Source organism: Sinocyclocheilus grahami, unplaced genomic scaffold (assembly GCF_001515645.1).
Source record: "Sinocyclocheilus grahami isolate Dianchi unplaced genomic scaffold, SAMN03320097.WGS_v1.1 scaffold81.1, whole genome shotgun sequence".
NCBI lineage: Eukaryota > Metazoa > Chordata > Actinopteri > Cypriniformes > Cyprinidae > Sinocyclocheilus > Sinocyclocheilus grahami.
This window is the reverse complement of record NW_015505260.1, coordinates 1,544,092-1,560,440: the sequence shown is the minus strand read 5'-3', so window position 1 is coordinate 1,560,440 and position 16,349 is coordinate 1,544,092. Positions and strand designations below refer to the sequence as shown.

Genomic DNA, 16,349 nt, shown 5'->3' with positions numbered 1-16,349 from the left:
AGACATGATAGATAGATAGATAGATAGATAGATAGATAGACAAATAGACGGAAGATAGATAGATAGATAGACAGACAGATAGATAGATAGACGGAAGATAGATAGACAGATAGACAGATAGATAGACGGAAAATAGACAGACAGATAGATAGATGATAGATAGATAGATAGATAGATAGATAGACAGATAGACAGACAGACAGACAGATAGATTTGCTGTTTCAGAAAATGTTTTTGGTAATTGTTTCAGTATTTTTCTAAAAGGTTATCTAATGGCAAGTTGCTTTTTGACAACTTACCCAGTGTTGAAATAAAAAGTCAACGTAGCAGTATACACTGTCTTTAAGCGCTGTTGCAATATTTCCTTGTGTTGTGTTTCAGTCGTGAGGTTAAGCTGCAGGAGGCGTATCTTCAGCCGCGCGCTGGCACAGGGGGAGGGGGCGAGACTCCGAGACTCCGAGACTCCGAAAAACAAGCTGCGCTGCGCGTTTATTTACTAGCGGAACGCTTGATTAATCTAACACGTTTAATATCGACGGCAGGTGCTTAACGTGGGACTTCAAATGCCCGACGCGAACAGCAAATCGAGCTGAGCGTAAACAGTCATCGAGTGACTTATCTCGGGTTTGTTGGCGCGCCGTGGGCGACTTGAGCGTGTGTGGCTACTGAACAAACCGCGGCGTTTGCAAAACGAGCGAACTAAAGTTGTTTGCTGGGTAATTTTGGATGCCAGATCGTTTGTTTTCGGAATATGGCTCAGCGTGGACACCATCATGTTGCGAGTTCCCAAAAAGCTTTAATGTTGGAGCTGAAAAGTCTTCAGGACGAGCCGGTTGAAGGCTTCAAAATAACTTTAGTCGACGAGTCGGATTTGTACAACTGGGAAGTCGCGATATTCGGACCCCCGAATACGCACTATGAGGGGGGTTATTTTAAGGTGAGTGACGGCTGACGGTATCTTCTCTTTTAATGTCATTTGACGAGTTTTTATACACAAACTAATTCTGCGTATCAACGTCAAATTGAACACTCGATAACGAGAGTGACTGTTTTATTACAACTGTTTATGACCTCTGTAAACGTTGACAATGTTCAAGTGTCATTCGCTTTTAAAGGAATGAAAGTTCTATTGTTCCAAACCTGTTTTGACTGTCTGTCTTCTGTGGGACACAAAATGAAATCTACGAAGAAAAGATGTGACCTTGGCTGCTACAAAAAGAGGCCTAATATTTCCTTTTGTGTTCCACGGAAGAAATAACGTCTAAAGTTTTGGGCTAAAAACGGCACGAGCGGAATTTATTTTCGCTGTAACTTACTGTCTTATTAAAGGAAACGTTCGGCGTTCTAATTTTTAAACGCTAACGTTCCATTTGTCCATAATTTGGTCTGTGCTCAATGAAAGAGTTACTCCATTGTTCCTCATTGTTCTCTAGAATTACTATCAGTTGCTTTTTACACACGGTTCACTGGAACAGCGACTGAATGTTGTAAAGTTAGCTATTTAAAGTTCAAAGTATGAGTTTATTTCGAATATAATAAACCACAAGAACGTTTTCTCAGGATGGACAATGAAATCCCTAACCTATATTATAAAATCTATGGCTTCATTTTTGGAGCTTTATCACTTGTTCTACATGTTGAACAGTGTCTGTCAACAGGACAACATCAGTTGCTCCATCTGTCAATAGCTTGGTCATGACACATGAGTCTAAATTTAATTAAAATGGCAAAGATTTTTGTTTTGAAACCCTTATGATCTTCAAGCTGCACTTACAAACATGTAACATTATATTTTACTTGAACCAATTGTTGCTAAATATCTGCTGTGTCCAAGCAAAGTCACTCTGTCAGACCACAACAATGGCAGTTATATTTAGCCGGCTTCATAGCTGTGCCTGTGTGTCATTGGCTTGCTTGCTGGCCAACCAACCTCCACACATCATGCCGTTAGCAAGTGGCCACCGACCTGCTGGGAACAGCGGCTACTGAGTCACAGCCTGGTGGAACCAAAAGCAAATTTGATGGGCCAGTAGAATCTCTCTTTCCTGTTGTCTGAAATGTAAAGACTATGCATGGCTGTGAAAATTCAGTTCTCTCCTGTTGTTTTCCTGCATTGATGTGGAAAACCGTGTCTGTTTGTTAGTGGGGAGGAAGGAAGCAGGTCAGCCCTGCGACGTTCTCAACGTCTCTTCCAACAGGAAGAGATGAGTAACCATGACTTCCTGCACACTACTCTAATTCATCAAAACAGACAGGTTTCCCTTCTGCATTCTTTTCCCTGTTTTTTTTTTTTGATGTTATGTTTGTTCACAACAAATTAGTTTAATATTATTTAATTTTTTTTATTTTGTTCTTATTGATTGGTATCATCAGTATTGGATATGTAATGTTACTGCTGCCAATTTCCCTATTTAATTTAATGTATTTTACATTTGCTGTTATCTAGAGTTAACCTTTAAAAACACTAATATACAGTGGGTACAGAAAGTATTCAGACCCCCTTATATATATATATATATATATATATATTTTTTTTTTTTTCTGCAACAGACACATGCCATATGTGCCATAAACAGGTACTAGGTATTTTTCCATCAAGTAGTTCATTATTTTAACAAATTTTTACTTATTAACATAGAATGTATAGTGTGCATTTTATAGTCATTTTATATAGATTTTAAACACTGCTCATCCAATCAGAATTGGATGAGCTATATAAAGACTAAACTTTTTTTTTTTTTTTTTTTTTGAATTTCTGACAAAAATATAAAGTTAATTGAATGATAAATTGTTCCTGTAACTACTCATCTCGTGATAGTCAGATTTTGGTCATGCCAGCCGCCCCTATAGCATCACTCTGTAGCTAGCTTCAATTTTCCAGCTAAGAGAGATTTGGCGCAGTTATTAAGTTCTCATTAGTAGGATCTCTCTAAGCAGGCTTCAAGTTCTTACACGTGGTGCTGAGCTGACAGGTATCAGGGTTTGCTCCTGATCAGCTCGTCGCTCCAGTGAAGCATGCACACACCCAGGGCCTGTGGCAGGTGAGCTGGGCTTGGCCGTGCTTGACTCAGCCTGGCAGCTCGAGTCATGTTACCCCCTTCCCTCGCCAGACTGATGGAGTGTCACAGAAACCAGAGACTGACACACTAACTGGGCCTGTTCTAGCTTCTTTTAGTGCCTGGAAGTTGTTTGGAGTGAGTCAACCCATAATAACAACTCAATTTAACACTTTCAAAATGTCTGGTATGACTAAGAACCAATAATGAACAATCTTTTGTGAGAAGGATTTCATGTTTAACATCCTCTGTGCAGTTCAGGCACATGCCCTAAAACCTCAAGTGTATTAAAAAGGAAATGTAGTTGTGGTTGGTCTTATTCATATTTAGAAGCAATTTTAATGTTCCATATATCATGTCGTCATGCACAATACCTGGGAAAAACTAGAGGAAATGTGCAATGTGAAGCTAGAAATAATTTTAGTTTGAAATGGCAAAATATTTTGTGGCCCCGAATGTGACTCTCAGGTGATTTTAAAAAATTCGATAAACAAAAATAAACTTATGAAAATTGTTAAATCAAACCATCTATTATAAATGGTAAATCAACTTGAATATCAGAAGGTGAAATGTATCTATTCACCAACACCAATATTTATAATGGATTTCTTGGTTTATCGTTTTTCATATTCAACTTTTAAATATCACACTGTGAATTTATCTATGAAATCAATTATTGACATTGGCAAACAGATTAATTTACGTATTCGTATATTATATGTATTATAAACATTGGAAAAAGGATCAATTCACAATCTGATAATCAAAAGTTGACTGAAAATCAATAAATGAAGCAATCCATTATAAACGTTGGTAAATGGATATAATCACAATTTGGTAGCTAAAAACTGACTGCGAAAATTGTTAAATCAAACAGTCAGTTATAGATGTTATTAAATTGAGTATTAAATTAACACAATTTCATAATAAGAAAAAAACGGTTATCAAAATGCATGGTTATTATAATTTACGATTATGAAGTGATTGATAAGTGCATGTTTAATTTGTCTACTTTTTTCTGTGATCTATTGGCTTATTATTGATTTTCCCACTGAACCGGGAGACAGCAGCCAATCTGTTGTCAATCATTGCTCCAATGTTACAGCAGCTGTCATTGTTATCAGCAAGGTAACAGATGTAGATACACCGAAATATAAGACTGCACAGTCTGAACAAATGAATCTGATGGATCAGTCGACATGTGCTCAAGTTCTTCACAGAGAACTTTATGGCCCACTAATTACCTGCTTCTAGTGGATCCCAATTCATTCTTACTAACTTTTGGTGTCAAATGAAGCAATGGTGGGAATTAAAAAGAACAACTTCCTACCTCTGGCTCTCAGGGACTGCCTCTCCCTCATGTAGTTTACCCTGAAGGACAGCATTTCCCTGTCCTCTTTAATGTTTTATTTGGGATGGAGGGAGCGAGATCAGGCACCGGAAGATGAGAATGAAGGAGGTGTAGGAGAAAGGGACAGATTGTTCAAGGAGAGCAGCAGTGGCCTGGTTTATTTCCCTTCCAACCCAATGTCCATGGGATTCTCCTCCTCTTGCTTCCTTTCAAATGGGATTGTAGGAGAGGGATTTATTTTTAGTTTGGACTCCAAGACGGGGATTTTCGAGCAAAAATTAATTCGTTTATTCCAAGAGGCCCACATTGTCATTAGCATTTCACTTCAACCAAATAAATTACATAACTCGGATATGAGTGTGTTCCAGAATGAGTTGCTCATGTAAAGCAAATGCTGTGCTTGGCTCGTTCATGAAGTTTAACATCTGCTGAATCAGCTGGTCCAGAAACATTGAGCGGTAGCGCATTGTACGGCACTCATCTTGCCAGTGGGTACAAACTAGTGCTGGGCGGTATAATGGTTCATACTGAATACCAATGTTTATTTTTGTTAGGATATATTCATTTTTAAAATACCGCAATACCGGTGCATGTCGCTTAAACAACATTCGGAACGTGACACTGTTTGAAAGGGGTCCCTTTTCACTGTTGCACTGTGGTGAGGGAACAGCTTTATGTGTTACTAAGCATGAAAGTTCCAAAACTGAAGTTGTAGAACTAATAGAACGTGATGACACCGAAGAACTCATCCACATTGACTGCCACAAATATCCACCGCCACCTGCCATCAGCTCCCACGTCTCTCACACACACGAGCGCGACTTTAGCACTAGATTTAGCAACTTTCAGACCCTTTTAGCAGATTTTTGTGTCACCTCTCTCGGCGTCTGTTCTGTGCAGAGAAGCAGCGCTTTCAGTTGGCCGCACCGCAGCCGACTCGTCAATAAATGAGTACAAAACAGCGATTCCTAGCACCTGTCGCTTACTGATTGTTTGGAATTATAAATATGAGCGTAGTTCGTCTGTTAATATCACAGGTAAGGTTTTTTTTCTCTTTTTTTTTCCGTTTGTTACTCGGACGCAGACAGTGTGCTGCATGAGACAAAAAAGTAATATAGCCAAAACAACCGCATAGCCGCTCTTTAGTGTAGATGCATGTTGATTTTATCAGACGATGCCGCGATTATAAATGAAATAAACTCCTGGTTAAAATTTACTAAAAGGGGTCATGTTTAGTCACTATTTAGTGAGGTATTTTTTTACAATATTCACTCATCATGACAGTAAAATGGGGCATTCTAAGTCAATATACTGCAGTATTTCCTTTCTCAATCAGTGGAAAATATGGTTAACACCCGGTCAGGCATGAAAAAAAAAATACCGTCATGTACAGTGAAACTGGTATAATTTTGAAAAATACCGTGATATAAATTTTTGGTCATACCCCCCAGCACTAGTACAAACCATAAAGGAATCATATAATGTAAATGTCTACTTCCTTTTCACTGAATGTAAAGTTTTTATTTAGAAGATTTATTTAGAGACGCAACTTCTCAGATGTGTAGCCACATTGGGTTTTTGTTGTCGTGGTTGGGAGAATTTGCTTTGAAATCATTGTTGCTTTTATGGTTGTGGTGTTGAGAAGAATTGCGAGTAGTTTGTGAGAATTTAAGGTAGAAAACAATTTTGTTGTTGTGCTTCGGGCATCCCACGTTCGAGTCCCGGCTCGAAGTTTTGTCCGCGTTTGAAATTTTGCTTCGCAGTTGTGTTCGGTGAGCAATGAGGTCGACTGGTACCAAAGTCTTTGCTATGTCGTATATCATACAGTCTGATAGACTGTTGATGTTGCGCAAGCCATTGATTGTAAAAATGCATCAGTAAAAATCATAAATTGCCACATCTGCTTTTAACAGGTTGGTTGGTGTCAAAGTCTTAGTTATCATATATATTGTACTGTTTTATATGCTGTTGATGCTGCACAAGCAGTAATTATAAAAATACGACTAAAAAAACATACACAGCCATAAGAGCTTTCAACCAGTCCGTTAGTACCAAAGTCTTAGCTATGGTGTGTTACACAATCTGATAGACTGTTAATGTTGCACCTGCAAAGGATGTAAAAATGCAACCGTTAAAATCATAAACGGCCCTAAACCAGCCAAATTGTACGTACCAACTACTAAGCAAAAATCTGTAGTTTTGTAGTCTTTTAAATTGAGTCCTCTCATCTAGTTATTAGGTAACGTAGCTAAAGCAAGACACTCGGCACACAGGATGTCACAAGAGCTTGTGTGTGTCGGGTCATGTGCAACGGCGGAGGACTCCTGTAAGCTGCCTATGGCGAAACGTAATACCGTTACCTTCTCACATGGATCCCTACTTGAGGTTTAATAGGCTTGCTTGCTTGAAAGTTGCCCTACACTACTTGGGTTTCAAGAATCGAGTAGCACCTGATATGTACAGGTGCCACTGTGTGTGTGTGTGTGTGTACGTGTGTTTGTTTGGTTGCCGGTTGTCCCAACCCCAGAGTACCCCCTCCGAGAGCTGGGCCTTTGAAGCACACACCAGCTGACCATGCAAAATCAGCAAATGTGTGCTGTGGGGGTTGTGGAGTGGTCTGTATGCATGTGTGCCCACCACCCTCTGTACTGAAAGGCACCAGGCTCAGCTTGCTACAGATTGTGAAGGATTTGAGTGGATGTATAACAGGTTTGTTTATGCTTGGATATGCATGTCACAGATTCAGTGTGTAATCGTTTGGGTTTTGAAGCCAGTAAAACAAGTTCAGACCTTGGCAGAACCTTGAATGTGGTGCCGCCAACTCTAATGTTTGAATGATGGTCCATGATATTGAGGGTTATTGAGATTCCGCTTCCACAAGACTCTAAAGCAGGTGAGAGACAGGGCCTACGACAGATCTAAAGTATCCAGATAGAAATTTGTTGCCCATTCTCAATGGGAAAGTGCCCAAGCAACATTGCTCAAAGTTGCCCCGTGTATCATCACCTTAAGGTTTCCTCTAGGTATTTGTTTATAATAATTGGCACTTATTAAGATAATACTATTATCTTATAGATAAACACTGTTAAGATTATCAATAAGAATAATAAATAATAGAATCTTAAGTATTATTATTACTATTATTATTATTCTTAATACTAATAACAAGTAATTCGAGATGCACCGACTGACCGGCCAGCCGATCCTTTTATTGCCTGCGGCGCTGGTGTTGTGCCCAATTCTGACACCCCGCCATAATATTACCCCCCTAGTATTGGTAGGTTTAGGAGTAGGGGTGGGGGAGGGATTAGGCAATCAGGTAGCGACTTGAATGAGGGGGGGTAATAATTCAGCAGGGGGTCGTAAGTGGGCACAACACCGGCAATGACATCACAGCAACGCGCATACTCAGTCACGTGTAAACATGTCGATTCTAATTTTAATTGCTTTCAGTGTAAACGGAGACTGATAATGTATTTATGTCGTGCCAGATGAGGCTTGCACAGCCTGAGTGAGTGTGTAAGAGAGACAACACACAAAGTAACTCACAGAAATGTATAGATTCATACTGCGGTAGAAAAAAAAATATATTTATAAAATATGATTTAGATAAGCAACATTGTTTCCCCGGATATCAATATCAACACTATTGTGACTCTGATTTTATACAATAGTATTTCAATAAACAAGAAGTTAAAATTAAGTGACTTTAGATTTTAGACAAAATATTGACAGTTCAAAAATAGTTCTGATCAAAGCCTCAGCCAGAACTGTTGTGTGTCCCCGAGCAACACCGCAGTGTTTTGTTACTGAATGAATCCACATTTTTGAGCGAATCGAGTGAGTCAATGATTCAGTGGCCCATTCATAAGGACAGTCACTTGCCTCGTTTCTGAATGAATCAGCGTTTGAATGAATCAGTTGAATGAATGAATAAATGACTCCCTCATTAAATCAAACATTTGCTGCCACCTACTGGTGGTTTAGTCATTTAAAAGTTTTGTATGTTTAAAATATGTAAAACATTAATCTTATAAAATTATTTATGCATTTGAAATAGGGCTGCACGATAAATCGCATGCGATTATTTAACGCGCATCTTGTCAGAAAACCGGTTCTGTAATCAGCGGTAAATCTCCCTCACCTGCAGGATTTCACATGGAGCAGCATTAACTACACAGAGCCGTTGTTCACAGACGAGCTGCGCAAAAAATCGCGCGAATATGAACGTGGTTTTGCGCAGCTCGTTTTGTGCTCTTTCCATTTAAAATGGGAGGCAACCACTGCATTTTAATCATGATCCAAACAAAGATGCAGCATACATTCAGCATGAGTTGTTTTTAATCTAAATTAGACTATAATTTTGAAATTTGAAGCAAAAACAGAATGGTCTGACTTTTAGTTTTGTGAAACTATACTACATATAACATCTGAACGAAACCGCAGACGAGCTGAATGAGACGCAGATTCACTCTCTGACAGCAGATGGCGCTTATGAACAGCAGTGATAGTGTTTCCTGGGTTGCCGCTGTAAACAAAGCAGAGCTGCGCTTATGAATGCTGCTTTAATATGCATTGTTCAGAGGCAAGATGAAAAGAAAATACCACCTAAAATTTTCTAAAGATAGTCAGTTCCCCTCAGAGATACATTCATATAAACACCTACTCCAATTGTATTGCGATTTGTTTGGCATCTCAACCGATATGAATAGTCACGTATTTGAATCCATTTTCAACCGGCTCGCAGTTAAGTTACATCCCTACTTGATATACTTTAATATTATTAAATGTAAAGATTATTATTATTAACAAGAATAATGTAATAATAATGTGTAATACACTATTACTATCGTTATTGTTGTGTTTATCAACAGAAATTACATTTAATAAGTGTTATTAAGAATAATACACCTTTTTATATTGTTATTTCAAAATAAATCCAAATGTAACCTTGGACTTTTTTTTTGACTGATTTTTATTTACAAAAATTATTAATGGCACTTGTTAATCCATGTCTAGCCATATCTATGGACTAAAATATCATAGAAACTTAAAGAGTGGCTCGTTTTACCTCAACCACCAAAAACCTGGATACTTGTGTTGGCAGTTCTGTCCGCTAACACCCATGTGAAGCCTACAGTAGAGCTCACAATTTCAACTAGTATTTATACATGTTGAGGATGTGTGTTTTTCTACATGCTTGGAGTCTTCGGTCCAAATAAAGGACGGATTAGCAGCCCGTGCCACAAATCAGTTTATATGTTGTTTGGCTGCGTTGCAGATGGTAGCTTAACTGTAACAGGCTTTCAGTTAAATCAGATATTCTCAAATGAAAAACATACTAAGGGTACCACTTGATTTTTCATCTTATTTGTTGGTGCATGAGGTATTCTTGCAGTAAACCCATATTTTTTACCACTTAACCAATGAATACATCATCTAAATGTGTCATGGAGGTGTATTTAGTAGTTGAATGACAAAGCTATACAGCACCGGTTGAGATCTTGGGTATTGGTGTTGCATTGCTCCATTGAGTGGCTCTGTGTTTCATCACGTATCATTGGAAAACAATGTGCCATTACATCCATTCCCTAATGCATGTGTTATTTCTTCCAGGCACGTATCAAATTCCCTGTCGACTACCCGTACTCTCCTCCTGCCTTCAGATTCCTTACCAAGATGTGGCATCCCAACATCTATGAGGTTAGCCTACACAAACCCAATCACACTGCAGCGTGATCAGCATTTGTTTGGATAAAATAACATTTAAATTTAATTTAGTTACACTATAATAACTTAAAAATATATTAATAATAATATTCATTATGAATGTTACCTTTTTTATTGTAAATTAATGTAGGAAATTAATTCACCAAATTTGACAATCATAATTGCTTTGACACTAGCAAATATGTTACCTTAAAAGAGAAACTGAATGTAGTAAATTGAATGCACTATATTTTAAATATGGATATAGTAATATACAGATTTCGACGGGTGTCAAGTTTCGTTTATATAGTGCTTTTTTTATAATAAAAATTGCTTCAAAGCTTTTCAATAAAAAGCAGTTCAATAATAATAGTATTAATGTAAAAACATTTGAAATTTACTCCGTTTTAATGCTCATAATCTAACTTTTTTTTTTTATATATAAGTGAGGAAAAAATTTACTATTGGTCTTTAGACTTTTAAACACGAATGTTAATGTTATTATAATAACAAATATTGAACTTATATGTAATTTAAAAGCCAATTTCAGTTATTTAAGCTGAATCATGTTAACTGGCGGGGGGGGTCAATAGATTATTCACAATTAGGAATGGGTACCGAAACCCAGTATTAAGTGGGCCCTGGAGCTAAATTATGAAAGACCGAAGTATCAATAAGCTCTGACGTTAGCGGTGCTGCTGTCGGTACTGGAGAGATTAAGAAAACACACAGCCTACATTTGTTATTGGTATATAGACATTATCTTGCAATGTCTGTCTCACCAGAGTCATCAGCTGTTTTTATATGCAATAATATTCAGACATTTATCTGTGATGCATTTTTGCTATTCGCAATTCAGAAGCGAGATCGCACTCGCGTGGAGGAGCTACAGCATGTGCAACATGAAAGCCCCGTTTAATTATGATCGAGGAGAGAACTAAACATTCAAACATTTGCTTACACTTTAAGCCTGTGGCTGTGATATTAAGATTTTTATTGCGATTTTGGCTTTAATGATTATAAAAAAAGAAGACTATTAAAAACGTGCTGCGTTTCGTCTAGCGCAACTTCCTTCCCTTAACAGCGGTGCGCATTTGTTCCTCCAAAAAAAAAAAAACTTAACGTCAGAATTAGCACAGTCGTGATTGTTGTAAAATGCCGTCTTTACTGTGGCTAAATTGTGGGACATGTTTGATGAAACGTTGAAAGCACAATAATCCGTGCAAGAGACTCTGTTCACAAGACTGAAATGTGTGCGCGCACTGCGCACGCTCCAATACGGACTGCAACTAGACAAGCAAAATACACTTTGGGCTTCGGGTGCACATCCAAGCGACCAAATACACACAAAATATGTCAAAATGGCCAGCTTGGAGAGTATCCACTTAAACACCGTTTGTGTCTTAAATGGACGTGAACTGTTGGGATAAAATCTGATGTGCGTCAATATTGTCTTAGTGGCAGCAGTGACTGGCGCTTTGGCCATCAGTGTTAATCAAACAACAAAATGCAAAAAGAAAATCACTCACAGCTCTCAATCTGAATAACGTTAGCTTTAATAAGCATTAATCTATCAATTCATACAGTGGAAACTATGCAGTGTTCATTTACATTTGATTACTTCATTCGATTTTTTTTGTTGACCATATTACTTACCTGAACAGTAGGGGTGTGAACCTATACTGGTCTCACGGTTCGGGTCGGTTACGATTATCATGTCATCGATTCTGTTCAATTTGATATCACGATGCATCACAATGCATTGACAATGCACTGCATCCTCAATTTTAAATTTGACTTCACATTTATTGTCAATAGATACAAGCAGTCAGATATATGAACTGTACCTGACCTGGTTTCTTAAGTTAGTGGTATTACCCCCTGCTAGTGATGTGACATTTGAACCGAGGCATCGGAGCTTGTGTCGAGAATAAATGGGCGTGCTAGATGAAGCCTCGATTTGAAGCTTGTGTTGTTAATTGTCAGAGAAATCACGTGACAAATGACGCTTCACTTTCTATCTAGTCACGTGCGCGATTCACTTTGCGTGTCAATGTTCGATCCCCCAGATCTTACTTTACGAATAAGTTTTCATTTGGACTTATTCAGTTACATTTTAGATACCCAGTCATATAAGTAATATGAAGAATACAAATTATTTCACGAAGCTTTGAATCTTTTCCTGAAACAGTCAGAGGAAAGCCTCATTCGATTTGAAGCAGCGCTGTGCAGGATGAGAGTATAACATCAACCGCGAAAGCATAAGGATCCGTCTACTCTCTTATCGCTCTCGCGGTACTTGGACATACACTGATCATTCTGCACAGCGGTGCTTCAAGCCAAACATGCCTAATGTATGCAAAGCACGTATGCGACAAATTATGTCAGAAAAGCAGGTTTCTTAAGTTAGTGGTATTACCCCCTGCTAGTGATGTGACATTTGAACCGAGGCATCGGAGCTTGTCGAGAATAAATGGGCGTGCTAGATGAAGCCTCGATTTGAAGCTTGTGTTGTGTTGTTAATTGTCAGAGAAATCACGTGACAAATGACGCTTCACTTTCTATCTAGTCACGTGCGCGATTCACTTTGCGTGTCAATGTTCGATCCCCCAGATCTTACTTTACGAATAAGTTTTAATTTGGACTTATTCAGTTACATTTTAGATACCCAGTCATATAAGTAATATGAAGAATACAAATTATTTCACGAAGCTTTGAATCTTTTCCTGAAACAGTCAGAGGAAAGCCTCAGTGCTTCATTTGCCCATCCCTACCCCCTACATATTTCATTGTGCGTGACATGATTTACACACAGCGTGTGTCTTTTTCAGGTCGTGCTCAGGTTGTTCATAAAAGCCGAAATGTGGCCAGATGTCGGCTTTTAAAGTAGTTGGAGCATTTTTAAATACTCGCGTCTCGCTTCTATCTGCCATTAGGTGGGTTCGATTTGAAGCAGCGCTGTGCAGGATGAGAGTATAACATCAACCGCGAAAGCATAAGGATCCGTCTACTCTCTTATCACTCTCGCGGTACTTGGACATACACTGATCATTCTGCACAGCGGTGCTTCAAGCCAAACATGCCTAATGTATGCAAAGCACGTATGCGACAAATTATGTCAGAAAAGCGGCTGTAAGGTCTTGTATAGACAGGTGTGTGGCTTTCCTAATCAAGTTCAATCAGTATAATCAAACACAGCTGGACTCGAATGAAGGTGTAGAACCATCTCAAGGCTGATCAGAAGAAATGGACAGCCCCTGAGTTAAATATATGAGTGTCACAGCAAAGGGTCTGAATACTTAGGACCATGTGATATTTCAGTTTTTCTTTTTTAATAAATCTGCAAAAATGTCAACAATTCTGTGTTTTTCTGTCAATATGGGGTGCTGTGTGTACATTAATGAGGAAAAAAATTAACTTAAATGATTTTAGCAAATGGCTGCAATATAACAAATAGTGAAAAATTTAAGGGGGTCTGAATACTTTCCGTACCCACTGTATATAAAACACTAAAAATATCTGCACACTGGTGCATTTACAAATTAATGTTTTATTTCATTAAATATTTATTTTACATTTCAGAATATAAAGCAATGTTAATTCAGCTCTTAATTTGTGTCTATATATATATTAGGGGTATGACGAGACACTTATCCCACGAGACGAGACACTAGACTGGGTTCACGAGAACGAGACGAGATTTTGATTTTTTTTTTTTTAAGAAATCCTCAATGATGAAATATATAGGGGAAAATAGTCTTTTATTCAACTGAAAAATGTAGGTGCATTTTGAAATCAACTTGTACTTTATGAAATTAAACATCTATTTTAATACATTTTATGCAGTAATAAACATGTAAACACTGCTAAATATTTTGTCACAAACTCAACTGACAGGCAAGTAATTTCACAAACATTAAAAATAGTATAAATAATAAACAACACAAATATCCCTTTAAAGTGGAATTGAAGCAGTCAGTCAAGTTTACATTATTTAGTAAACTGATTTCCACTTTAATAAAAAAATATATTAAAAACACGATTAAAGTATCCATTTAAAAGAATAAAGCAGTGGTTCCCAAACTGGGGGGCGCAGCAAGGCTGAGGGATAGTTAAGGCCCTATGAAATCCGTTTCATTTTTTCCTAAATTCAGTTTTATTTTTTTCCAAGTTCTGTTTGTTTTTTGTTGAATTTTTCTGGATTCCGTTTTTTTCAGTTTGAATTTTTCTCGACTCCTTTTTAATAGTTAAATTAAATGTTATTAAAATAAAACGCATGTCTAATTAATTAAAATCATGAAACTTATAAATTTTCACATCAATTTATTAAAAGTTTAACAAATTACATGTTTAGGGCTCTATGAAATGTTTTATTTCTCACCATATTATTTATATTTTTTATTGTTACCAAATTCTGTGTTTTAGCATGTCTAGTTATTTGAATGCAATAAAAAATTTTTTTTACTTAAAGTAGCATTATACATTTTTTTCCCCCTCAGAAATTCTGTGTATTTACATTTTTCTGGTTATCAAATGAAGGCATAAAACATTAATTTAATTTCTTTTAATTATTGAAAATTTAAGCAAATATTTTTTTTTTTTTTTTTACTTTTTACTATTAAAATTAAAACATGGAAGAAATGTTGTGTGATTATTCCTTAAAATATAATGTTCGTTTCATTTTAGTAGTAGGAGTAGTACTAGTAGGTTATGTACATTCTACTGAAAAATAGTTATAGGCACAATGTCTTCAAATTCATTTTATTTTGACAGGTTGTCGTGAATACCTTTACAGTTCTGTGTATGAGATATGACTGTAGTTTTACTCAAATCAAACGCTAAAATGCTCATGAAGTGACTCTCGGAGCAGTTCTGGAGATGTTCATGTGTTTACGTCCTCATTTAGTGAGATGGCAGACGCTAAAATCAACAAGCGTCAGGCGCGCTTCAGTATGTGTGTAGTAAATGAAACCGTGCGTCTGCGCCATTCATTAACAGAGACAGGCAGAACGTGCAGGATTCATATTTAAATTGACTTTTGCGGCTTAATATTTACAGATATACTAGTCCATATTGTGATTTGATTGAAGTGTAATGACCTACTTTTGATTAATTCATTCAAAATTTGACATTGCTTGTTAAACTGTGAATTCTGTTTTTATGTCTGGATAAAGGCTACACTGCGTAATTTTCCCGCTTATGTGGCCACTTGCCTGATGTGAAATAAAATATCTTGCATACCACCACTGGTGAACGAGCCAGTGTAATGCAAATATATCTGAAAGGTCTGCGCGAGGATATCTTCACCACCTCTCTCTTGTCACACCCCTAAAATATATATATATATATATATAAGAATACCGTTCAAGTACCGGATCGATAAGCAGTATCGGTAAGAGTAGTAATACCGTTAAAACCTTAACGATACTCATACCTATTCACAATCTATTATTTACATCTTTTTTTTTTTTATCGTATTTTATGAAACTAAGCGTAATTTTTAATGTTATCAAAAGTAAGCATAGCAGATATTTAACAAGATATAAACCATATTTAACAACATTATTTCAGAATGGCGATGTATGTATTTCCATACTTCACCCGCCAGTGGACGATCCCCAGAGTGGAGAACTGCCGTCAGAGAGGTGGAACCCTACACAGAATGTCAGGTACATACAAATTATCTCATAAAATTAAACGACAATATTCTACATATTCTTAATCCAATGTCAAATAGCAGTATATTGTGCAGTTTGCTTTGTGATTCTTTGCACAATGCCTTTTCTTGTCGGTTACGCCTCAACAGTTTGAGATCATTAAGCCAAACAGTTGTGATTAGTTTAATTTAATCAGCTGATATCTGCATCCCTTTCAGAACGATCTTATTGAGTGTTATCTCCCTGCTGAATGAGCCCAACACCTTCTCGCCTGCCAACGTGGACGCCTCCGTCATGTACCGCAAATGGAGGGACAGCAAGGGGAAAGACCGCGAGTATGCAGAGATCATCAGGTTCGAGAAACCCTTTTTATCCATTTACGCTCACATCTTTTACTAGGGTTGGGCCAATAGACGATGCCATCATCCATCGCCGATGGCTGACAGACATTATGATGTTGAGCCGACTGTGCAAAAAACACCAATTGAATAATAGGCTAGATGTTTTACACAAGCTAAACGAAGCATACAAAAACGGCAACAAAATTCGAAATAATTTGAATAATAAATATACTTC

The 16,349-nt window shown here is 37.3% G+C and overlaps 1 protein-coding gene across 1 annotated transcript in view; it reads left to right on the top strand.

Moving 5' to 3' along the window:
• The first annotated feature begins 434 nt into the window (after positions 1-434).
• The window catches only part of cdc34a (cell division cycle 34 homolog (S. cerevisiae) a), a 24,619-nt gene continuing 8,704 nt past the window's right edge, over positions 435-16,349 (top strand). The window contains exons 1-4 of the mRNA XM_016273764.1: positions 435-937; positions 10,024-10,110; positions 15,688-15,785; positions 15,992-16,126. Coding sequence (XP_016129250.1) covers positions 752-937; positions 10,024-10,110; positions 15,688-15,785; positions 15,992-16,126 — 506 coding nt within the window. The 5' untranslated portion in view covers positions 435-751. The remainder of the gene's footprint in view (positions 938-10,023; positions 10,111-15,687; positions 15,786-15,991; positions 16,127-16,349) is intronic.